The sequence below is a fragment of the Paroedura picta genome, chromosome 8 (assembly GCF_049243985.1).
Source record: "Paroedura picta isolate Pp20150507F chromosome 8, Ppicta_v3.0, whole genome shotgun sequence".
Lineage (NCBI taxonomy): Eukaryota > Metazoa > Chordata > Lepidosauria > Squamata > Gekkonidae > Paroedura > Paroedura picta.
This window is the reverse complement of record NC_135376.1, coordinates 5,548,550-5,575,060: the sequence shown is the minus strand read 5'-3', so window position 1 is coordinate 5,575,060 and position 26,511 is coordinate 5,548,550. Positions and strand designations below refer to the sequence as shown.

Here is a 26,511-nt window from a genome sequence, read left to right as displayed (position 1 = left end):
GGTTTAAACTTCAAGTACAACGATATAGGCTAGATATCAGGAAAAAAATGTTCACAGTCAGAGTAGTTCAGCAGTGGAATAGGCTGCCTAAGGAGGTGGTGAGCTCCCCCTCACTAGCAGTCTTCAAGCAAAGGTTGGATACACACTTTTCTTGGATGCTTTAGGATGCTTAGGGCTGATCCTGCGTGGAGCAGGGGGTTGGACTAGATGGCCTGAATGACCCCTTCCAACTCTAGGATTCTATGATTCTATGATTCTATGATGCTTTGGCAGCCAAATCACACAACCCTAATTTGGACCACTTAAGCTGCTTCATCTGTATATGAATTGGTCCGAATTGGATTCAGCTGAATACAAATCAGTCCCAATTGGATTCAAGCAAACTCAAATTGGTCCGAATCGGCTTCATCCAAAGCCGAATCAATCCAAATAGAGACCAGCATGCACAACCCTAGTAGTGATTAAGAGCAGCAGCTTCTAATGTGATAAGCTGGATTTGATTCCCTGCTCCTCCATATGCTGGGTGACATTGGGCTAGTCACAGTCCTGTTATAAACTGTTCTCCTAGAGCAGTTTCCCTCAGTACTCTCTCAGCTTCATCTACCTCACAGAGTGTCTGCTGTGGGGAAAGGAAGGGGAGGCTGTTACAAGCCACCCTGAGACTCCTTTGGGCAGTGAAAAGCAGGGTATAATAACAAAGGGTCTTATATTTGTGAAGAGGCTACTTGGAAGGTGTTATTGGGAAACAGCATCTCTCCCTTCCACATGTCTCCATGGTGCTTCTGTGCCCTGTCCCCATCTTCAGTGTCATTGGGCTCAAATTTGGTTTGCTGTGATGGCCTTGGAAAGCCTGCAGCAATACGAAGGTGATATCCATATGGAAAGGGAAATTCTATAGCCCATTCCGCACAAGTTAAATGTAGCAGGAGTGTGGCAAATTTTAAACGCTACTAATTTGCAGTTATGCACGACGTTGCACACAATCTGCCACACTCCTGAAACCGATCAGCAAAAAGCGATTTGTTGTAGCGTTTAAAGGGGAATCCAGAAAAGTGGATTCACGCTCCAAAAAGCGCTACACTCCTGCAAGCAATCTGCAACACTAGCAAAAAAGACCTGTGCGTTAACATTGTTGCGGTTTCAGCAAAGTCCCTCCCCCTGGCTCTCTCCTCTGAACTTCCAGCGAAGCATGTTTTTTTCATGTTTTTTTCTCGGAGCGAGCGGAGAGCAACGAGCCGGCGAACCTTCATTCACCCTGCGAGGCTTCTCCGGCTGCAGTCCCTCCAAAGAGCTGCTTTAAAGCTCCCCTAAGTCACCAAGCACAACACACCCCCTTTGAAAGTTCCCTTTATTTTTGGCCGAAAATCGTGCCCGTGCACGGGGGGGGGTGATATTTTCACTCGGGGGAGCATGGCAACGATGAATCGCCAGCTCACACGCCAGCTGCCAGCTAGATGGGTCTCTACGTTAGGAGGAAGCAAGGAATCAAGGAATCAAGGCATATTCGTTGCAACGTGTGTTTCTTTTTTTAAAAAAAAACTGTTCTTAAAGGGAAAGGGGCTTCTCCAGAGCATAATAACACCCGCCCATTGGCTTCGTTTGAATGACGGCCAGGGGCGAGACAAAGCATGGAAAAAATCGCTTCCTTTCTAGCGATTTTTGGCGAGACCGGAAACAAGTGGGAAACAACTGAAATGCTACTGGATTCCACTACAAAGTCAGGTATGCATTACACCGAATTCCACTATTTTAAATTCCATTATTTCTTTCTGCAAGCAATTTGCCACATTGATCCTTGTGTGGAAAGGGCCTATATCTTCCTAGTCCCACCCACATCAGGATCATTTCCACTGCTGCAATTGCCTTTAAAGATTGCAAAATGTAAATCTTACATGACTTACTCCTGAGTAAACATTTCCAGGGCTGAGGCTTTTCTTAGCTGTTCTGGGCCAAGAGGGCTGGCAGGGGGAGGAATTTCTCAGCTTCCCACAGCCCCCCTCCTCTATTTGGCACACAGAGGCTGTATCAAGACATGGCTCACTCCCCCCTCCCTCATGTCCTCCAGGTTGATAGAGGCCAGGAGACTAGGGTAACTTATTGGCCACAAGGCAGCTCCTCTTCCATCCAGCAAACTTTTGACACTGGCAGGAAGTTGGAGGCAAAGCACAGATCCCTTACTAGCCTTTCCTGGCTGAGATTTATCTCCTATTGGGCTAAATTATCCTGCCTGTGTGCCACGGCTTTCGTTTGAGTAAACATTCCCAGGGCAGGGGCTATGACTTACTCGCGAGTAAACATTCCCAGGGCAGAGACTTTTTATGACTGTCAACAAACAATTCCACCTGATTGGCCCTCATTGGCAGAGTGCTCTCTCCCTCCTGCTGGCATACCCTAAGGGAGGGCCAATCAGGTAGAGAGTGAGTTGGCTTCACACAATTTCAACTTTATGTTTAGTGATAGTGATGGGCTTGGCGATATTTAGAATCATAGAATCGTAGAGTTGGAAGGGGCCATACAGGCCACCTAGTCCAACACCCTGCTCAACGCAGGATCAGCCCTAAGCATCCTATAGGTAGGTTATAGTGTCGGAATCATACACACATAAATGGAACTGGTCCAGCAGACTCCGGACTCCCCTGAGAGCCTGTTTTTTTAATTATTGAAACATAAAAATCACCACTGCGCATGCGTATAGTTATATATGACTACTTTTTTGTACAGTGGTATGCTTATACAATGAGCCTCTTGGTAAATAGGTAATGACTGGGGAAGGCACTGGCAAACCACCCTGTATTGAGTCTGCCAAGAAAACGCTAGAGGGCATCACCCCAAGGGTCAGACATGACTCAGTGCTTGCACAGGGGATACCTTTACCTTTATGCTTCTACATTGACAATGATACATTGTTAGCTACAAGACCCTATTGTCTAATGTTTGTAGGTTACTCACGGTAACCACATCACGCACTGTGCTGGACATGAGCCAGAAGGGTATGCCCTCACTGAAACTTGGTTAGCAGAAATGTATATGAACCCTCTTATTTGTTTAAGTGAAGGAAACTTATCTTCTAATTAGTGGCGAATAACAAGGAGATCTCAACGTGAAAGAGCTTTTTTGAATGATCTCTAAACATATTAAGAAGATTCAAAAGGGAAATGATGCACTGGAGAAAACTGATTAGTAGTACAACAAATATAAGTGACTATACAAACAATTGTTTTAACCATCGCAGTGATGGTAGCCACCCAGTCAGGAAGTCCCACAGGCTCCTTTGCCCTTCATCCTGCTTAATGGAATCTCAATACTTTCCCAGGGCACCAATGTGGTCCCTGCTATTATCAGTAATATTAAACAACACACATTAGAAATTGTTCCACATCCTAAATTGTGCTTGAGTAAAAGATAATCAATGGAAGCTCTGTTATCCAAAACTGGTTCTCACAAGATATGTTGCTCTTCATTGAATATAGCTAATGTTCAACTGGTAGTGTTGATTGTCTTAGCTAAGAGACAAGCAGTTGCATTTAAATTCTTTGATTTATCTACTGCAAGGCCAGGAAGTCCAACCAAGGATATAGCTAAATACACATGCTCTGCCCGATTTAAAAGAGAAATATGGGGAACACTTTGATTTGTATGTGTTTGTAGCTCCCTCTTCTGGCAGTTTGGGGTGTCTACAATGAATGAATGGTTGGGCAACAGAACTGTCGATCTAGAATGATAGAGTTGGAAGGGGCCCATCCAGTAGGCATGCTTTTCATTTTTCTGACCCAGATGCAGAACTTTACACTTATCTTCATTAAATTTCATCTTGTTCTCATTTGCCCATTTTTCCATTGTGTTCAGATCTCGTTGAACTCTGTCTCTATCTTCCGGAGTATTTGCCAGTCCTCCCAATGTGGTGTCATCTGCAAACTTGATGAGTAGTCCCTCCACCCCCTCATCTAGATCATTAGTAAATATGTTAAAAAGTACCGAACCGAGCACTGAGCCCTGAGGTATCCCACTACTCACCTCCCTCCAATTCCCTATCCACTTAACTATCTGAAAATCCAGATTGCACTCCTTCAATTTATCCATCAGAACATCATGGGGAACCTTATCAAAAGCTTTACTAAAATCCAAGTAAACGACATCAACCGAATTTCCCCGATCCAGCAAACCTGTTACTTGGTCAAAAAAGGAAACTAGGTTGGTCTGGCAGGACCTGTTGGGGACAAATCCATGCTGACTTCCTTGGATCACCAAATTGTCCTCCAGATGTTTGCAGATTCCTCCCTTTAATATCTGCTCCACTATCTTCCTCACAACAGAGGTCGGACTCACTGGTCTGTAGTTTCCCGGGTCATCCTTCCTCCATTTTTTGAAGATCGGAATAACGTTTGCTCTCTTCCAGTCCTCCGGGACATCTCCAGTCCTTAAAGAGGCCCCGAAGATGATGGACAAGGGCTGTGCAACTTCTCCGGAAAGTTCTTTGAGCACTCTCGGGTGCATTTCATCTGGCCTAGGGAATTAGAACTCATCCAGTGCAACTAAATGCCTCTCGACAACCTCTGTGTCCATGTCAACCTGCCACCCAGACACTATCTCTTGGCTTCATCCATCTCTAGATGTGCCTAAACCCTTTGATCTGTGGGAAAAAACAGATGTAAAATAGGCACTGAGTCTTTCTGCTTTCTCTGCCTCCTCCATTAGAGTTTGTCCATCAGCACCCAACAGCGGGCCTATTGCCTCCTTTACTTTATGTTTGCTCCTCACATAACTGAAAAATCTTTTCTTGTTACAATGGGCTTCCCTGGCCAATCTTAGCTCACTCTCAGCTTTGGCCTTTCTGATGATTGATCTACAGTGCTTTTTCACCTGTAGATACTCTTCTTTAGAGCTCTGTCCTTCCCTCCATTTCCCTTTTCTTTCTTAGTTCCTCTTGAAGTTCTCTGTTCATCCAAATAGGCTTCTTAGAGCTCCTGCAGTGTTTTCGTCTTTCTGGGATAGTCATGGATTGAGCATGCAATAGCTCTTGTTTGAGTAGTGCCCACCCTTCACATGCTCCCTTCCCTTCCAGCATTCTCGTCCGTGGTATGACACTCATCATGTCTCTGAGTTTCTTAATGTTTGCCCTACGAAAATCCAACATCCGCGTCTGGCTACAAGCTTCGTTGCCCACCCCCCCCCCCCCATCTCAAAAGGAATTTTACTGAAAGAACAGACCATACCACTGGTAAAATAAGCCGGAATATAATTGAAAGTTATCTGACCACAGGAAAAGAACCAACCTGCAGGTAAGAGAACATGGTCATAACCATAACTGATGTTTTGATAAGTTGTACAATTCAGCACCTGAGGGTCTAAATGATGACATCGGCAGGTACAGTTGAGTGCCGGGCACAAGTGACTTTTATGCCCACTGCAATGCAGTGGCGCCACCCCTCCCCCCCATGCCGCGTTGCTGGCCGCTTCGGCGGGCAAAGTGCACAACCCTCCTTAAGAGTTCATGAGCGTTCATGGTTGCTCAAGCAGAGATCTTGACTGCCTCTAAAATGGGTTAAACGAATCCATAAATCACACTACAATTGCTCCTTCAGATCACTATCTACCCCTGTTCCATGAGATTATGTTGTAAAACCAAAACAGCTAACCGCTATCATTAAAAGGGCAACTCCTGCCGAACTAATGTAAATCTGAGCGATACTAGCTTCCAGGTATGAGTCTGGAGTCTCGGGTAGTCATTGCTGCTGCAAGGCATGTTTACTAGCAAGCACATAATGATTTCAACATTCCCCACATAACCAGAGGCTGTGTCCCTTCAGGACGGCTGGAACGTATACACCTCCTCAACGTATACACCTCCTAAACACCTGCAGGTCCTTCTCAAGGGCCATCACCGCATTGAAGTTCAGGATTGGATCCTTGAAGCTGTTGTGCCAGCTCATGGTTCCCTTGATAAGGATTGGATCCACACTGGACAAAACATTTTTTTTGGATATGTTTAAAGCCACTGAGGAAGAAACTTTGTTCCAAAAACGAGATTTCACCAGCACACCTTTTGGATAATAAATAAGACTGTTTTGAAGTCAGTTTCTTTGTCATTCTGTTGCTGCCATAGTCCAGATAAGCCAGATCTTGTGAAAATTCAGAAACAAAGACAGGACAGAAGGGGGACGTGAGACCACTCAGGAAGTCTGGGGTTTGTATGCAAAGGAAGGCAGTGGCAAACTACCTTTGCTGCTCTCTGCCTTTGAAAACACATCAGGTGTGACTTTATGGGGTCACCAAGAGTTGTTTGCAACACACAAACAGACAGACACGCACACACACAAGGCACCCTTTATCTTTTAGAATTCTGTTTAGAGCATTCACAAGAAGACATCAGATCTACTCATCAGATTATTTCTTAGCAATGACAGACCTGCCTCAATTCTGTCTTGAGGCATCATCTTTTAAACTCTCATAAAGATATCAAGCACAGAATGAATTGAGCAGGTCAGAGCAGGTTTAAGATGAAGCAAAAGATCTACAGAGAAATGAGCCACTCCAATTTGTTCAGTTTACGATTAATTGCTGCGGGGAACAGCACCGAGCTTATAGGGGCGGGGAGCTAATGATGCACCAACTATCGGATCTGTGTTGAACTCCTTTACACCTTCTGGCAGCTGGAAAGTGAATGCCTTCAGCAGGTTGGCAAAGAATATGAAGAGCTCAATCCTTGCCAGCTGCTCTCCCAGACAGACACGGGCCCCTGCAAAGGAAGGCAACAAGTGAGAAATCTGTTAACATGTATTGTCTAGAATGGATCACCTCAGTCAACAGTGGGCTTGGAATTGGTTATGAAGCATGAGCTGAGGGGCCAGGACTTCACTCTTCAAAAGTAGTTCTTCAGCAACTTGTGTTTCTGCAACAGGAAGTCCTCCCTGCCCAATCATGGACAAACTTCCTATTTTTCTGCCCCCCTGTCCACAACACGCAACTGGTCCGCATATGTGTGTTTGTGTGGGGGCTGCCACGCATCCGCGGGGGCCTAGGTCACCCTCTCCCCCCACCCATTGGCAGCGCAAAAAATGTTGCGGACCACTGCAATAGAGCAGCCGGCATGGTCTCTACCCAACAGCCAGGAAAGAAGCCAGATTGGCATGGGTCATAGGTTGAAGTTTCCTCCAAAAATGTGAGGAGTTGGTCTACGGTGGCCCTCTCTACCGCCTTCCCTGGAACGCAAGATGCGATACCAGGCAGTAGCCGACAGGGTCCCTTGGATCCAATGACTTCTTCAGCAGAGGACAAACCACTGCCGCTTTTAGCCCGTCAGGGAATTCTCCCAATGAGAGGGAGAGGTTCACAATCTCCCTTAAGGGATCTCCTATCCATTGGTTGCCCAATTTTAGCAGCCAAGATGGACAAGGATCTAACTAGCAGGTGGTTGCCCTCACTGATCCAGCAATTTGTTCTCTTTGGCTAAGAAGAGAGCACACTTAACGCTGAATTAACTTTAGTGCTGTGCAATATTTCCCTGGAGAGACCAGGGGTCTTGTCTCAATCCAAGAGCTATCGTTTCTTGAGAAGGCAGGAAAGTACCCAGCCAAGAGACAACTGGGGGGAATCTTGGGGCTGAGCTGCTTCTCAAGAGAACAACCTTCTCATATGTTCTCAAAAGAAGTCAATTCCATATTTCTTCCCAAACTGTAAAACCTGCAGTGCTACCACACGTGATTGGGAAGAGTCATCGCTCCAAGGAAAAGTACATACTTTACATGCAGAAAGCCCCACATTCTATTCCTGCCTCCATTATTCAAGGATCTCAGGGGTTGGTCTTCTATGACCCAGTGTTCTTGCTCAGTAGAAGAGCTCAAGAATGTTATGCAAAAAAAAAAAAAAAAGGAAAGGAAAGGAAAGAAAGAAACTTCTTATGTCCAATCTACATTGAATAGATTTTATCATTCAGCTATTTTGAAAGTGAATTCATACTAACGTTTATCATAAGGTTTTGATAGTATAGTTATTCTTTAAAGCAGTGGTCCCCAACCTTTATTAGGCTGGGGACCGGCAGGGCATTGGGTCGCGACCGCGCGGGCCACGCCCATGCTTCGGGCCGCGGCCACGGGCCGCGCCCGCGAGCCGCACCGGGCCGCGCCCGCGAGCCGCACCCGGCCGCGCCCGCGGATCGGGCCGCGCCCGCGAGCCGCGCCTGGCCGCGCCCGCGGGCCGCACCCACGCATCGGGCCGCGCCCGCGGATCGGGCCGAGCGGGCGCGGCCCGGCCCTGATTCCCTCCCCGCCCTCCCACAGTAAGTAGCTTCCCGGGCCGCAAGCTTGCGGACTGGGAAGTTTTTTACTGAGGGGGGGGCGGAGAGAGGGAGCCGTGGCCCGGCGCCATGGCCTTTGCGGCCCGGCGCCGGGCTGCGGCCCGCAGGTTGGGGACCACTGCTTTAAAGCATTGTTTGAGAAGGAGATATTCTCAAACTTAATCCTTCTGAGAAACCTGTGAACATCTATCAAGCACATTTTGCATTTATTGTTATTGTTGTTGTTATGTGCGAAGTCGTGTCCGACTGATCGCGACCCCATGGACAATGATCCTCCAGGCCTTCCTGTCCTCTACCATTCCCCGGAGTCCATTTTGCATTTACCTGCCCCAAATGGAAGAAATGCTTTTCTTACTACAAAGTTTCCATCCTTGTCCAAAAAATGATTTGGGTTGAATTCCTCCGGTGTTTCCCGTTGTTTAGGATCAAGAAGAACAGATCGTAGATCTGGAATAATAACAGTCCCCTGGAAGAATGGAACTGTTACTTTGGGATACATAAAAACGGGGAGATTGATCTTTTCTACTCATCGCCCCTGTACTAGTAGTTGCTATGTCCCACGGTTGCCAGGGTAACCTGATGTCTGGCAGGAGATGGTGGACAGAAACATTGATAGCAGCATCATGGTAATTACATGGTGTCGTTTGATGGTTAAACCTTAAACTGATTATGCCCATCTAGGTTACAGTGGAAAGTCTATGGTTTTACATAGAAGAAGAAGAAGAAGAAGAGTTGGTTCTTATATGCCGCTTTTCCCTACCCGAAGGAGGCTCAAAGTGGCTTACAGTCACCTTCCCTTTCCTCTCCCCACATCAGACACCCTGTGGGGTGGGTGAGGCTGAGAGAGCCCTGATATCACTGCCCGGTCAGAACAGCTTTATCAGTGCCGTGACGAGCCCAAGGTCACCCAGCTGGCTGCATGTGGGGGAGCGCAGAATCGAACCCGGCATGGCAGATTAGAAGTCTGCACTCCTAACCACTACACCAAACTGGCTCTCATAAAGTTGGACGGGGTCATCTAGTCCAACCCCTGCATAGAGATTCTCATGAATCCTTGAGTGGTTTGACATCTCTTCTGGGTTTATTCTTTAATGTTAGCCATTTTGGCCTAATGAGTGGCAGTGGGGGACTTCTGAATAAAATTGAGAGGTTCTGTCACAAATAGATCAGCACAGATATATCAGCACAGATATTATATCAGCACAGATATAATATATCAATTATTAGTCACAAGACTAATAATTTGATCATTCTGGGGAAAAGGTCTGGTGTGTCACCTTCAAAAACTACTTCTCAGTTCTGTGAACTTAGGCAGATTGTAAGTGGGTGGGCAGAAGTGATTGTGTTCATATATGATTTTTGTGCTGATTGCCACTTTGGGGTCAGAAGGCAAATTTCTCCCAGGCCGGACTGTCCAGTGATTCTAGTTTTTTGGGGATATTTATCATCTGGGCATGGAGATGTCACTGTGTCAATCAGGTAGTTGTGAATTTCCTGCATTCTGCAGAGGGTTGGACTACATGAAATGTTATGTGCCCACATGCTTCTTTCATGGTTGCTCCTTAGAAGAAGAACGGATTTTTGTACTCAGTTGTTTACTACCCAAAGGAGTCTCAAAGCAGTTTACAAACACCTTTTCCGTTCGTCTCCCCAGAACAGTCAACCTGTGAGTTATGTGGGGTTGTGAGAAATCTGAGAGAACTGGGAGTGGGCTGCAGTGACCCAGCAGGCCACAGGTGTCTCAAAGCATTTTCCATTCGTCTTCCCTTTCTCTCCCCATAGCAGACTCCCCATAAGGGAGGTGGGGTAGAGAACATCTCAGGGAAGCTGGCAACCCTAAGAGGAAGACTCTCTGTGCACAGCAGTCTTGACATTAGTAAGGTTTTTTTATACGTTTTTTTTTTTATTTGCCAGGCCAAGGTTGGAAAAAGTCAAGTCAGTTCCCATGTGAAGTCAGCCATTTACTTATTCACTATTTACAGTTTCAGGCTTTAAATATTTATTGAGATCTTCCTGCACTTTCCAGACTCACAGGACTGATGCTGGTCTGCCTGTCTGTGCCTCAGAATACAAACAGTTGCTGGCAAGGGCTGGCCATAACCCATAGGCCAGGAGGGACACTCCTGCACCACTCCCTACCAACTGCAGGCAAAAATGGCTCCTTTGAAGGCTGGACTCTGAGGCATTGGCAGATTTTGAAGTCCCACTTCCAAACCTCCAGGAATATTTCCAACCCAGGGGTAGCCAACCTCCAGGTGGGGCCTGGAGAGCTCCTGGAAGTACAGCTCACCTGCAGAGTATAAAGATCAACTCCCCAGGCAGAAAGGGCTAATTTGGACAGGGTTGTGGTAGAGAAGAAACATTTAAGGCCTCCCACAAAGGTTGTTGTTGAATTGAAAGACTTGAGGCCTACTGCACAGGGTTGTTGTGCAGATGAAACAGGAGACAAAAAAGCCAGTTTCCTCTGCAGAATAACGCTGTGCAGTGGCCTCAAACCTGCAGAATTGCAAAGAAGAAAGACGCATGGCTTGGCTGTGTCTAACCCCTGGCCAGAGCAGTATTTTAAGTGAGAAGGGGCTTTTCTGTGGCCTCCCTGCCAGGCAATTGTTTGGCAGAAGGGGAAAGCCCCCCCCCCCTCAAAAGGAAGGCCCTCAGGCTCCCCTGCGTTGCTCTTGGAAAGGCCTCCCTCCCCTCAGTCGGGGCCTGTCAGAGGCTCCTTCGCAGCAGGCCTGAAGGGGGGAGGGAGCACTCTGCAGCCTCCTGCCAGCTCTGTCAGGGTTCTGAGGCAATTTACAGTTGGACATTTTAAATAATTTAATTGTTCTTTTATGGAAATGTTGTAAACCCCCATCCCCCAAGCTACCAATGCTGTGAGGGGTGGTCAATAAATGGCATACATTAGTGAATCAAAATTGCCAGGCAGCCACAAGATGGAATGTAGCCACATGTGCTCCTGGCTGAGGGGAATAATCCAAACAAGAAAAATTCAACCAATTGGATGGTACAAACATGTAATATTTTTGTTATAATTATTCCAATTGATATTTTGTAGATATTGCCTTCATATCTATGATGGACAAGCATAAACCAAAAATGGGCTCTGGAGAAACACATTTCTTTTTTCTTTTCCTTTTTCAATAGCCCATTTTCAAAGTTGTTTTCTTCCTCAGTGGTTTTTATCATATAAATAGTCCCTCCGGCTCAGTGTTTCCTGGAGGTTTCCTTACTGCTCTATGGATGTGAAAGCCCACATGTGCTTTAACTGTCAGGAACTTCTTCCGGAGATTTAGACGGAATTTCTTTTGAATTAATTTCATCCCATTGGTTCTGGCCTGTCCCTCTGGGGCAAGAGAGAACAACTCTGCTCCATCCTCTACATGGCAGCCTTTTAAATACTTGAAGATGGTTCTCAGATCTCCTCTCAGTCGTCTCCTCTCCAGGCTAAACAGACCAACTCCTCTCTAGGCTAAACGTGGTGGCAAGGACATCTTATCGCACACTTATGAGGGCACAAATGAGATGGCGGTGAATGTGGAGAAGCGCGACTTCTTCACTGTGGAAATTATGTCCACCAGCTCTCGCCTTGCATACTTGTTTAGGGTGTTTTAATAATGTCCTCAAGGAAGGGCGCCCAAATAGTAGTAAATTGGATTTACACTGTGAGGCATTAGCAAGCTTCTTTGCAAATGAAGTCTTGTCACTCCGTCGGTGCCTCTGTATGGATGCCAACTGGTACTCCTGCTTTGGTGCTACCCGTCCCCCATGCACCGCGGCACTGGCTGCTTCAGGCTGGAATGGCTGCTTCGGCGGTTGAAGCACACAACCCTGCTTAAGAGTTCATGAGTGTTCATGGATGCTTAAGCAGAAATCTTGACTGCCTCTAAGACAGGTTAAATGAATCCATAAATTGTACTTCAATCGCTCCTTCAGATCGTGGTCTATCCCTGATCCATGAATTATGTTTTAAAACCAAAATAGCTAACCGCTATCATTAAGAGGGCAACTCTTGAGGAATTAATGTTAAGCTGAGTGATGATTGCTTCCAGGTATGATTCTGGAGTCTCTGTGGACTATCAGCACTTAATGCTTTCAACATTTTCCACATAACCAGAGGCTGCGTCCCTTGAGGACGGCTGGAACGTATACACCTCCTCAATGTACACAACTCCTCCACCCCTGCAGGTCCTTCTCAAGGGCCATCACCGCACTGAAGTTCAGGATGGGATCCTTGAAGTTGTTTTGCCAGCTCATGCTTCCCTCAATAAGGCTGGGACCCACACTGGACAAAAAACATATTTTTGGATATGTTTAAAGCCACTGAGAAAGAAACTTTATTCCAAAAAAGAGATTTCACTGGCACTCCTTTAGGCTAACAAATAAGACTGGTTTTGAAGTCAGTTTATTCATCCTTCTGCTGCCGCCATAGTCCAGATCAGCCAGATCTTGTGAAAGTTCAGAAAATAAGTCAGGCCAGAAGGTGGATGTGAGGGGATTGTATGCAAAGGAAGGCAGTGGCAAACTACCTTTGCTGATCTCTGCCTTGGAAAACCCATCAGGTGGGACTTTATGGGGTCACCAACACACACACACAAAAGGCACCCTTTTAGAATTCTGTTTAGAGCATTCACAAGAAGACAACAAATGTACTAAGATTATTTATTGGGCAATAATATTATTAGCAATGACAGATCTGCCTAAATTCTGTCTTGAGGAAGCATCTGTTTAGCTCTAATAAAGAGATCAAGCACAGAATGAACTGAGCAGGTCAGAGCAAGTTTAGGATGAAGCAAAAGTTCTAAAGAGAAATGAGCCAATCCAATTTGTTCCGTTTATGATGAACTGCTACGGGGAATAGCACAGAGCTTATAGGGGCGCGGGGCAACTGATAAACCAACTATTGCATCTGTGTTGAGTTCTTTCACTCCTTCTGGTGGCTGGAAAGTGAATGCCCTCAGCAGGTTGGCAAAGAAGATGAAGAGCTCAATCCTTGCCAGCTGCTCTCCCAGACAGACACGGGCGCCTGCAAAGGAAGGAAACAAGTGAGGAATCTATTAACAGGTATGTAGCATGAGCTGATGGGCCAGGACTTCACTCCTCAAAACTAGTTGCTCGGGAACTTGTGTGGCTGCAACAGGAAGTCCTCCCTACCCAATCATTGACAAGCTGTTTACTTATTTTCTGCCCCCTTGTCCGACATAGTGTTGTGGCTTTTACTTTATTTTGTTTCATTTTATTATTTGTCTCATATATCGCCAGTCCCGTTCCAGCCGGCTCGTGGCGGTTTACATCAAAAACACCCACATTAAAACTAGCCCATACAATTTCCCAGAACACAATTCACAATTTAAACTGCCTTACAACAGCTTTGATTGTGGTAAACATATGCCCTGCTCCACCACATTCCAGTGCCACAACTCTTCTGTTCTCAGCTTTCTGCCCAACAGTTGATCTCAGGCAATATTTGGCCCGGGGAGGTGTGGGGAGAGACCTGATCTTATTACTCCAGTCCCAGTCTGGCCTCAACCAGATGCCTTGTGGAAGAACTCTGATTTGCATGCCTTGCAGAAACCAGAGAATTCCAACAGGGTCATCAGCTATTCCGTGAGCTCATCCCACCAGGTTGGGGCCAGGAACGAAAAGGACATGGCTATGGTTGAGGGCAGACATACCTTCTGGAACCATGGGATAACCACCAAATTCATACCTGCAGAGCAAGGAGCCCTATGGGGGGTTTTAGGAGATGAGTGGTCCTGCAGATATGTAGGACCCAGGCTGTGTACAGCCTGAAAGGTCAAAACCAAAACTGTGAACTTGATCCAGAAACTAATCAGAAACCAATGCACCTGCCTCAGCATTGCCTGGACGTGGGCCCACCAAGATGACCAAGTGAGGACCTGAGTAGTTGTGTCCTGTATCAGCTGCAATTTCTGGACCAGGGACAAGGGTAGGCTCGCGTACAGTGAGTTACAGAAATCTAACCTGGAAGTGACAGTTGCATGGATCATTGTGGCCAAGTGTTCCATGGACAGGTAGGGCACCAGTAACTGTGCTTGGCACAGGTGGGAAAAAAGCCATTTGGGCTACCTTTGGGACCTGCAACACCATAGACTGGGAGGAATCAAGGATCACCCCCAAATTCCTGTCTGCTAGTGCATGTGTAATTTGCACCCAATCCAGGCAGAAGAGATACGCTTCCTGGTCCTGTCCCCTTCTACCCAGCCACAGGACCTCCATCCTAGAGGTATTGAGTTTCGGAGGATGCTGTCTTAGCCATCCACCTACTGCTTCCAAACAACTGGCGAATGAATTTGGGGGGAGATCCGGCCAGCCATCAGAAGATAGAGCTGGGTGTCATCCACATAATGATGACACCCCAGCCCATAACTTCAGACACTGGGCCAGGGATACATATAGATGTTGATAAGTTTCGGGGAGAGCACTGCCCCCACAAGGGAGCACAAAGGGGTTAGATAGCTTCTCACCCACCACAACCATCTGAGGCCAGTTCTTAAAGTACGTGGTAAGCCATTTTAAGGCCGCTTCCCTGACCACTGGGTCAACAAGGTGGTGAGCCAACATATCTTGGACAAACATCAAATCCAGCTGATAGATCTCATGAAATGAGGATAGCTGACAAGTCTTGGTCCAGCAGATATCAGAGTTCACCGATTAGAGCGACCAGCATGGTCTCTACCTAATGGACAGGATGGAAGCCAGACTGGTATAGGTCAAAGGCTTAAGTTTGTTCCAAATATGCTAGGAGCTGGTCTCTGATGGTCTCCTTCTCCACCACTTTCCCCAGGAACACAAGATGCAACACCAGGTGGTATCTGGCAAGCTCTCACAGATACAGGGATGACTTCTTCAGCAGAAGATGAACCACTGCCAGTTTAAGCTCCTTAGGGAATTCTCTCAGTGATAGGGACAGGTTCAAAATCTCCCTCAAAAACCTCTTATCCATTGTTTGCCTGATGTGAGCAGCCAAGATGGACAAGGATCTAACAAGCAAGGGGTCACCCTCACTGATCCAGCAATTTGTCCACTTCGGCTAAGGAGAGCCCCTTAGCCACAGTCCTCCACATGTAGCCAGCTGGGTGACTGTGGGCCACTCAAAGTTCTCTCAGAACTTTCTCAGTCCCATCTGCCTCACAGCATGTCTTTTGGGGGGAGAAGAAGGGAAGGAGATTTTAAGCTGTTTGAGTCCTCTTCAGGTAGTTAAGGCAGGATATAAGCAACAGCTCTTCTTCAAAAGAGAAAAGGTCCAATATAAGAATAGAGCATACTTAACAAAGAATTAATTCTCAGCCCTCTTTAGAACTATGCGATATTTCCCTGGAGAAACTAGGGATCTAGTTTCAAGCCCTAAAGCTATCGTTTCTTGAAAAGGCTGGAAAGTACCCAGCCAATAGACAACTGGGGGGAAGCTCGGGGCTGAGCTGCTTCTCAAGAGAACAATCTTCTCATATGTTCTCAAAAGAAGTCAATTCCATATTCCTTCCAAAACTAAAATACGCAGTGCTATCACACATTAGTGGGAAGAGTCATTGCTCCAAGGAAAAGCACATATTTTACATGCAGAAAGCCCCACATTCTATTCCTGCCTCCATTATTTAAGAATCTAAGAGGTTGGACTTCTATGTCCCAATAGTCCTGCTCAGTAGAAGAGCTCAAGTATGTTATACAAAAAAAAAAGAAAAAGAAAAAGAAATTTCTTGTTATGTCCAATCTACATTGAATAGATTTTAAGTAAAATCGTTTTAATATTTGTCATAAGGTTTCTGATAATTTAGTTATTCCTAAAAGCATTCTGTATGAGAAGATATTTTTCTTAAACGTAATCCTTCAGAGAACCATGTGAACATCTATCAAGCACATTTTGCGTTTACCTGCCCCAAATGGAAGAAATGCTTCTCTTTTCACAAAATGTCCATCTTTGTCCAAAAAATGATTTGGGTTGAATTTCTCTGGTGTTTCCCATTGTTTAGGATCATTAAGCGCAGAACGTAGGTCCGGAACAATAAGAGCCCCCTGGAAGAATAAAACTGTTGCTTTGGTATACCTAAAAACAAGAAGATTGATCTTTTCTGGTCATTGTCCCTGTACTAGTAGTTTTTGTTTCCTACAGTTGCCAGTCAGAACCTGATGTCTGGTAGGAGATGGAGGGAAGGGGAGAAATATTGATAGCATCATCACAGTGAGGACATGGTATCATTTAATGGTGGACCCTTGAACTGATTATGCCATTCTAGGTTACAGTAGAAACTCTATGGTTTAACATAGAAAGATAGAATCATAGAGTTGGAACGTACCTCCAGGGTCATCTAGTCCAACCCCCTACATAGAGATTCTCATGAATCCTTGAGTGGTTTCTCAGCTGTTCTGAGTTCACTCCAGAAATGATGTCAGAGTGTTGATGCTACAGTGATTTATTCCTTAATTTTAGCCATTTTGGACAAATGAGTGGCAGTGCGGGACTTCTGAATAAAACTGAGACTTTCTATGACAAATAGATCAGTACAGATATATCGGGGTCTGTCACAGTACTAAAAAGTCATCATCTTGGCATGGAATTGAGGTCACGGTGGTGGGCAGGTAGTTGCGGCTTTCCTTCATTCTGCAGGGGGTTGGTCTACATGATCCTGGAGGTCCCTTCCAACTCTATGATTCCAGCATTTGACTACCCATGAAGCTTCTGTACATGAGATTGCAATCGGCTTTGGGGCAAAGAAAAGCAGGAGATAAAAACTACCCTTCTTCTTGTTGTTGTTTTATACTTATACATCTTTTGAAGATATCATCTAAGGATCCACAAGAATATCCTGTACCTTTGGAATAAAGAAACCACACATATTCACATCTTTTGAACTTTGTCTGGGAAGACCAATTAATAAGATATATTGGAAACGCAGGATCTCATGTATAACAGCTTTAGTGTAGGGCAGTTTCTTCTGATCTTGGTACCGGAATAATTGAGAGGAATCCAAAACATCTTCGATCTCCTTGTGGACTTTGTCTGAGGAAAACAGTAAAAAATATCTTTATTATGGGCACTGCACATCCTGCACCTCATTCCTGAACCAATTAAATTATTAGATATTACATATTCAAAATATTGGAATGCATATTACTCCCCTATCTACTCTGTCAACTCACCCTTTAAATATAGATGTGCCCAAACCTGACTCCACTATGACTATTATTTGGTACATCCAACAATTGTCTAAAAAAGGTAGATTGACATTTTTCAACTTTGTTGCTGAGCGCACCAATCCAGATTGGGCTTCAAAAAACCAGTTTTGGGGATTATTTTACCTGCATAGATTTTCATTGCAGCTGAGAAATTCCTATTAGCAATCCGGTGGAAAATTTTTGCTAGTAAAGCCAATTGCCTTTTAGAGGATTTGACAACCTTCTCCATATGGTATGTCACTTGTTATAGCTAAAATTCCTTCTAAGGTATCTGAAATGATATATTTGCTCAGTTCAATTGCCTCTCACCTTCCACTGGTATTTATGTCTTGCTTTGGCAAAGACTAAGATCTTAATCGTCTCATAATTAATGGTGAGATGGTTTTTGGTAGAGTAATCTATAAAAGTTCTAAGATATCTTATTTAGCATTTTTGGGTTCTTGATAAGATGATTGTATCATCCGCATACAGTAACAGTGGTGTAGATCTATTACCTACCAAGGAGGATGACCATTGGTAAAAAAAAGAAAGAAAGATTAAATGAATGAGGAGTAACAATGCATCCCTGCATCACTCCCATATTAAGGGGTATTTTATCAGTGATATTCCCCTCTTTTGAATACTTTACTTTGCAGAAATTATTACAATGTAGTTGTTTTAATAACAGTAATAGGTGGTCATCAGTCTTTAAATAGCCCAAGTTCTTCCACAGTTTTTCTCTTGGGATTGAATCAAAGGCTGACTTAAGGTCAATAAATGCTGTAAACAATTTCGCTTTCTTAGGACTTAAGTATTTCCAAATAAGAGTGGATAAGACAGCATTGGATAAGGCTAAATAAGACAAGTGTGGCACTGCCTTTCCTAAATCCTATTTGTTCTGGCCCTGGTATTGTTGTAGATCCAATTAGAAAGAATGTTGGCTAGGTATTTTGCATACAGCTTACTTATAACTGATAGTAAGCTGATAGGGTGTTAATTACCTGGCAAATTGTTGTTACCCTTTTAAAAATGGGCAAGATGATAGAACTTAGCCAAACATCAGGGATTTGACCAGTAGCATTAATTAGAGTGAATAAGTTTGCCAATGGACGTGCCCACCATTTGGAAAAATGAATAAACATTTCTGGAGGGATTCCATCTGGGCCCGGTGATTTATGGGATGACAGGGACTTAATCAGATTACTGATATCACCTGGATGAACCTTTATCCAGTGGGGCAAAGGGGACTGTATTTTTCTGGGACTAGTTGGACATGAGTCGGACATGAAAGCAGTTTTGATGAGAAACATCAGGTGAAAATGTTGTTGAGTGTAAAGGAGCTTTCTCAGATAGTGGACCTTGCAAAAATTATGTCAATTATCTCAAGAACCAATCTATCTCTGCTGCAGATCAGCTGTACGAGATAAGGCTTGCTGGCTGGTCAACACTATTGTCTTCCCCATAACAGCCTATGGATGTGAAAGCTGGACCTTGAAGAAGGAAAACAGGAGGAGAAAAGATGCTTTCAAATTATGGTGCTAAGAATCCCATGGATAGCCAAAGTTATCAACAAGATAGTTTTAGAAAGGAGCAAACCAACTATGTCATTAGAAGGGAAGATATCATGGCTGAAGCTCACTTACTTTTGGACACATCTTACGACCAAACTCGCTAAAAAAATCATTAATGGTCAGCAGGAAAAGGAAACGTGGTCACCAAAGGATCCACTGGCTCGACACGATCAAAGCCAATATAGGGATGACCATGAACCGATTAAAAGAAGCAGTCAGCGACAGGGACGCATAGCGAAGACTTTCCTATAGAGTCGCCGAGGGTCGGACATGACTGAACAGATAACCTCATCATTTATTTATTTTATTATTAGATTTCTATACCACCGCACGCCATAGCCTTGTGGTGGTTTACACATACAATTCTAAAACAATAAAATTCCCATTAAAATAACAATCACATACTAACCAACTATGCAATGGTGACCATAATCTCTAATAATCCATTCTTGTTCAAGGTGGGGCACTGATCTCAATCTAATATTAATCTGATGTTAATCTAATGTAATGAGAGCTGGGGCCAAGATGAATTTGGGAACCAGTTGGAAAACCCCTCCCCTGGGACTGTGCCCCAGCCACAAGCGTATGCCTGGTGGAAGAGCTGCAGAAAGCTGGTAACTCCGGCAGGCCCCTTAGCTCTTCCGGGAGCTCATTCTACCAGGTTGGAGCCTGGACCAAAAAGGCCCTCACCCTGGTCGAGGCCAGGCATACATTGCGGGGGGCCGGGACAACCAATAATTTCATACCCACAGAGAAAAGGGCCCTGCGGGGGGCATAAGCAAGCAAGCGGTTCTGCAGGTAGGCAGGACCCAGACTGTGTATGGCCTTAAAGGTTAATACCAATACCTTGAACCTGACCCGGAAACAGACAGGTAACCAGTGCAGTTGACGAAGCACCGGCTGGATATGGGCCCTCCAAGATGTCCCATTGAGGACAAGGGTAAAGCGGCATAGAACGAGTTACAGTAGTCTAATCTGGAAGTGACCATTACATGGATCACAGTGGCCAGGTGTTCTGAGGACAGAGAGGATGCTAGTAGCCGGGCTTGGAGAAGATGGGGAAAAGCCTTCCTGGCTACTTTCGTGACCTGAGCCTCCATTGAAAGAGAGGCATCAAAAGTCACCCCCAAATTCCTGGCAACCATTGCAGTTGTTAATTGCACCCCATCCAGGCATGGGAGACGTGCCTCCTGGTCCTGCCCTCTTCTCCCCAGCCACAGGACCTCTGTCTTGGAGGAGTTTAGTTTCAGACGACTCTGCCTGAGCCATCCAGCCACCACTTCCAAATAACTGGCAAATGTGTCCGGGGGGGATATTTGTTACTGCCAACAATATCTCCTTCTTCCCTTTTGCTTTATCCTAGATCTGATCTCACCTGCTCGATTCATCCTGTCTTTGATTTCTCTGTCAGAGCTTGATGGATACCTCCTCGAGACGGAATTGAGGTAGATCCTGATTGTTCAACTATTGGTAGTACCTGACAAACTTATCAGGAGATGTGGTTAATGGCATGCAGTAAAATAAATCTCTCAAGAAGCATATTGCCAAAGTAAAACTTTAAGTAGGGGTGATGCCATGTTGGTCTGAAGCAGCAGAACAAAGATTTAGTCCAGTGGCCCCTTTAAGATCAACAAAGTTTTAGGCAACTTATAAGCTTCTGTGTGCATCTGACCATACCTAGTCTCCCAGCCCCTGTTGGTACCTAGAGCAGGGCTGGGCATACTGTGGATCTCAAGATGTCTGTGGACTACAATTCCCATGAGCCCCACTGGCACTTCCACTGCCCTGAGCAGCTCCAGCTGCGGCCTTTTCAGAACTTGGTAGAGCTGCCAGGGCAGAGGGAGGAGGAGTGGACTGCCTGCCAGTGCCTCCCCTGCCCAGCCAAGGTCAAGAGGGAGGTTGGCCAGCGCCCATTGTATTCAGGCATACAACGGGCTTTTCTGCTAGTTTCAAATATAGTTAATACCCAGAGGACACATGTCTACACTGTGCCAGCAAAAGAGATGCCTGCTCTGCAATGGCAGAAGAGCTCTCAGCAGACGAATGAGACTGTCCTGAAGGTTTTATTCACAAACCTCCCTTTCTCTCAGCTTCCCCAGGGTGTATTATGCATGGCAGGAAACCTTGCAAAAATCTGCCCCCCCCCCCAAATGTTGCTGTTTTTATTTTCTGCATGTGGAGCTGGTTTCACCATGAAAACACACTGCAGTATTTGGGGTTATGCATGGCATTCCCCCCTAATAGCAGCCACTGTGTCTTATCAGTGCAGTATTTAAAACTAGCTTTAAAATGTCTTTTCTTTTAGAATGGTCATGAAAATGCCTGTTGGTTAGCATGTTTTTGGTCTCCTCCCCTGTACCAGCATACACCAATGGGTGAAGGGCCAGCCTCTAGTCCCTCGTCTACCAATGGGAGCTTGAGGCACCCCTTGTTCGGTGCAGACCCTCCCACCTCTGCTATGGCAACATTACACCAGCAGAAATGAATTTATCCATTCCCTCAGAGGCATTTGCAAGCATTTCACTCCACTCTTTATGAGGAACAGCGTAACTCTGAGGGGAAGGCTTGAGTGTTTTCAAAAGGCTGTGTGCCCTGATGGAAATTTCCCATTGAGGTCTCTGTGTCCATGAACTACAATTCCCACAAGTCCGTGCCAGTAGCGTGTGCCAGAATGGCGGTCATGTGACACTGCAGCTGACTATGGCTTGCCAATGAGTGTCAAGCACAATGTAGGAATTGCCCCCCCCCATTATTTGCCATCAAAAGTCCATATGTCAAGTGCATAATCCTTGCAGAAAAACATGACCATTTAAGAAAATGATGATTTAAAAGGGTCAGTATGCTAACTGGTAAAAACCTTCACATGCATAACCCACTTAGGTTTCTAATCCTAGCCTTAAGAAAAGGGGTCATGGGGGTTCCCTGACACTCAAGACCTCCCTACATCGAGGGCACACCCATGATTGCTGATCAGTTGTATATAACCATTCATGTGACACTCCTTGAAAAACGGTAAAGATAATACAGCCCCCAGCACGCCTATGTGATGTGCCACTCGGCAGAAGTGGGGAGCAGACTGCAAGATGAAGGCGTGGCCCTCCTGGTTTCTTGCCCCTCCCCACGGCACTGTGTCCGGCGCTGGGGTCCCTGGTGAGGGTCCATCCTTTGAAGAGGAGGCCTGGGCGTATGCCAAAAGTTGGGAAAGGGTCTTCCTTCAGTTTCTTCATTGTGTTATATGCCATCCTGAAGCTTCTGACTTATGGTGACCTTATGAATTAATGGTCCCCTCTTCCCAGGTTCTATCATCAACAGCCTTGCTCTGGTTTTGCAAACTGAAACTTGTGGTTTCCATGACAATCATATCTTTTGTAATATCTTCCACCGCATAGTAAAATGAGCTCCTGGAAAAGTTGAGGGCCCAGTCGGAGCTGTCACAGTTCTGCAAGGCTATAGGTGGAGGCTAGGACCAGGAAATCCTGCCCCCCTCTCGACTCATGGCTGGTGCCAAAAACTTTTAAAGCAAGTTTTCCGACATCAGTCCGCAGGCTGCATATTGCCAGGGCTCTAGTATTTCCTTGTTTGTGACCTTTGCTGTCCAGGGAATCTGAGGAAGCTTTCTCCAGCTCCAGAGTTAACTTTGTATCAATGACAACAATAAATTACTTAATTTTTATAGCCGGCCCATCCCAATAGGCTCAGGGCAGTTAATAAGAAGGCATGTACAAGTGATAAAGTTTCATTGATAACAGACAAAAGACTTAAATGGAAACTCAGAATTCCAGGAAAATGGTTAAAGAACCGCACTCAAAGAGTTGTTGTCAATGGTGTTTCATCAGACTGGAGGGAGGTGAGTAGCAGTGTACCTCAGGGCTCGGTGCTCGGCCCAGTACTTTTTAACATATTTATTAATGATCTAGATGAGGGGGTGGAGGGACTACTCATCAAGTTTGCAGATGACACCAAATTGGAAGGACTGGCAAATACTCCAGAAGATAGAGACAGAGTTCAACGAGATCTGAACACAATGGAAAAATGGGCAAATGTTACAAGATACAATTTAATAAAGTGTAAAGTTCTGCATCTGGATCAGAAAAATGAAAAGCATGCCTACTGGATGTGGGATACGCTTCTAGGTAACACTGTGTGTGAACGAGACCTTGGGGTACTTGTGGATTGTAAACTAAACATGAGCAGGCAGTGTGATGCAGTGGTAAAAAAGGCAAATAAAATTGAAAGGGTACAGAGGAGAGTGACGAGGATCATATGGGGCCAAGGGACCAAGCCCTATGAAGATAGGTGGAGGGACTTGGGAATGTTCAGCCTGGAGAAAAGGAGGTTGAGAGGGGACATGATAGCCCTCTTTAAGTATTTGAAAGGTTGTCACTTGGAGAAGGGCAGGATGCTGTTTCTGTTGGCTGCAGAGGAGAGGACACGCAGTAATGGGTTTAAACTACAAGTACAACAATATAGGCTAGATATGAGGAAAAAATTTTTTCACAGTCAGAGTAGTTCAGCAGTGGAATAGGCTGCCTAAGGAGGTGGTGAGCTCCCCCTCACTGGCAGTCTTCAAGCAAAGGTTGGATACACACTTTTCTTGGATGCTTTAGGATGCTTAGGGCTGATCCTGCGTTGAGCAGGGGATTGGACTAGATGGCCTGTATGGCCCCTTCCAACTCTATGATTCTATGATTCTATGATCTCCTAGGACCACCAACGAAGGCTGATATGACTCTGGGGGATGAAAGCTCCCATACATGGGAGAATACTGAAACAGCACACAGACATAGTTATCCGGAAAGGGTAATGGCTTAAACAGCTAATTGAAATTGATTGACTCTTAAAGGGACCTTCTCTCCTGGCAATCCTCTCCTGGAATGTTGCTGGTTGGAAAAGTAAGGTGAATGATCCAGATTTTCATGTGTTTTATCGGAGGTTTGATGTGGTTTCCTTCTAGGAGACATGGATATTTGGAATGTAATTATTTATGTATTTATATTTAGATTTACATACCACCATTCCCAATTGGGCTCATAGCAGTTTACAACAATAAAAGAATAAAAGCACAATAAACCCCTCATAATTCCCTTAATCACATTACTTGTTAGTGTTGTTATGTGCGAAGTCGTGTCCGACCCATCGCGACCCCATGGACAATGATCCTCCAGGCCTTCCTGTCCTCCACCATTCCCCGGAGTCCATTTAAGTTTGCACCTACTGCTTCAGTGACTCCATCCAGCCACCTCATTCTCTGTCGTCCCCTTCTTCTTTTGCCCTCGATCGCTCCCAGCATTAGGCTCTTCTCCAGGGAGTCCTTCCTTCTCATGAGGTGTATTTGAGTATTTGAGTTTCATCTTCAGGATATGGCCTTCTAAAGAGCAGTCAGGGTTGATCTCCTCTAGGACTGACCGGTTTGTTCGCCTTGCAGTCCAAGGGACTCGCAAGAGTCTTCTCCAGCACCAGAGTTCAAAAGCCTCAATTCTTTGACGCTCGGCCTTCCTTATGGTCCAACTTTCGCAGCCATACATTGCAACTGGGAATACCATAGCCTTGACTAAACGCATTTTTGTTGGCAGGGTGATGTCTCTGCTTTTTAGGATGCTGTCTAGATTTGCCATAGCTTTCCTCCCCAGGAGCAAGCGTCTTTTAATTTCTTTGCTGCAGTCCCCATCTGCAGTGATCTTGGAGCCCAGGAAAATAAAATCTGTCACTATCTCCATTTCTTCCCCATCTATTTGCCATGAATTTAGAGGGCCGGATGCCATGATCTTTGTTTTCTTGATGTTGAGTTTCAAGCCAACTTTGGCACTCTCCTCCTTCACCCGCATCAACAGGCTCTTTAGTTCCTCTTCACTTTCTGCCATTAGAGTGGTATCATCTGCATATCTGAGGTTGTTGATATTTCTCCCTGCAATCTTGATCCCAATTTGTGACTCTTCTAATCCCGCATTTCTCATGATGTGCTCTGCATACAAGTTAAATAGGCAAGGCGACAGTATACAGCCTTGCCGAACTCCTTTCTCAATTTTGAACCAGTCAGTGATTCCATGTTCAGTTCTCACTGTTGCTTCTTGACCTGCATATAAATTTCTCAAGAGACAAATAAGATGCTCTGGTATTCCCATCTCTTTAAGAACTTGCCACAATTTGTTGTGCTCCACACAATCAAAGGCTTTAGCATAGTCAATGAAGCAGAAGTAGACGTTCTTCTGGTACTCCCTAGCTTTCTCCATGATCCAGCGTATGTTGGCAATTTGATCTCTAGTTCCTCTGCCTCTTCGAAATCCTGCCTGTACTTCTGGAAGTTCTCGGTCCACATATTGCTGGAGCCTAGCTTGTAGGATTTTGAGCATAACTTTGCTAGCATGAGAAATTAGTGCAATGGTGCGGTAGTTTGAACATTCTTTGGCATTGCCCTTCTTTGGGATTGGAATGTAAACTGACCTTTTCCAATCCTGTGGCCATTGTTGAGTTTTCCAAATTTGCTGGCATATTGAGTGTAGCACTTTTACTGCATCGTCTTTTAAGATTTTGAATAGTTCAACTGGAATGCTGTCACCACCACTAGCTTTATTGTTGCTCAGACTTCCTAAGGCCCATTTGACTTCACATTCCAGGATGTCTGGCTCCAGGTCAGTAACTACCCCACTGTGGTCATCAGGGATGTTAAGCTCGCTCTTGTATAGTTGTTCTGTATAATTTTGCCACCTTTGTTTAATCTCTTCTGCTTCTGTGAGGTCCCTACCATTTTGGTCCCTTATCATACCCAACTTTGCATGAAACGTTCTCTACATATCTCCAATTTTCTTGAAAAGATCTCTGGTCCTCCCCATTCTATTGTTTTCTTCTATTTGTTTGCACTGTTCGTTTAAGAAGGCATTCTTATCTCTTCTAGCTTTTCTCTGAAATTCTGCATTCAATTGGGTGTATCTTTCTCTTTCTCCCTTGCCTTTCACTTCCCTTCTCTCCTTAGCTGTTTGTAAAGCTTCCTCAGACAGCCATTTTGATTTCTTGCATTTCTTTTTCTTTGGGATGGTTTTAGTTGCTACCTCTTGTACAATGTTGCGAACCTCAGTCCATAGTTCTTCAGGCACTCTGTCTATCAGATCTAATTCCTTAAATCTATTTGTCACCTCTACTGTGTATTCGTCGGGGATATGATTTAGTTCATACCTGAGTGGCCTAGTGCTTTTCCCTACTTTCTTCAATTTAAGCCTAAATTTTGCAACAAGAAGCTCATGATCTGAACCGCAATCAGCTCCTGGTCTTGTTTTTATTGACTGGATAGAACTTTTCCATCTTTGGCTGCAGAGCACATAGTCAATCTGATTTCTGTGTTGACCGTCTGGTGATGTCCATGTGTAGAGTCGTCTCTTGGGTTGTTGGAAAAGAGTGTTTGCTATGACCATTGTATTCTCTTGACAAAATTCTACCAGCCTGTGCCCTGCTTCATTTTGTACTCCAAGGCCAAACTTGCCTGTT

General features: G+C 45.1%; 1 protein-coding gene across 12 annotated transcripts in view; it reads right to left on the bottom strand.

Annotated features, from left to right (window-relative positions):
• Window positions 1-6,536: 6,536 nt before the first annotated feature.
• The window catches only part of LOC143842886 (cytochrome P450 2J2-like), a 41,157-nt gene continuing 21,182 nt past the window's right edge, over window positions 6,537-26,511 (bottom strand). For 8 of the 12 annotated variants that reach the window (XM_077348183.1, XM_077348186.1, XM_077348182.1 and 5 more), the window contains 3 exons: window positions 17,119-17,306; window positions 16,180-16,321; window positions 12,936-13,313 (listed from right to left, as the gene is read on the bottom strand). In XM_077348183.1, the coding sequence (XP_077204298.1) occupies window positions 13,123-13,313; window positions 16,180-16,321; window positions 17,119-17,306 (521 nt within the window). In that variant the 3' untranslated portion in view covers window positions 12,936-13,122. Of the gene's footprint in view, window positions 6,737-12,935; window positions 13,314-16,179; window positions 16,353-17,118; window positions 17,307-26,511 lie in introns of those variants that run through there. The other 4 variants (XM_077348188.1, XM_077348190.1, XR_013233386.1 and 1 more) reach the window with 3 other exon arrangements.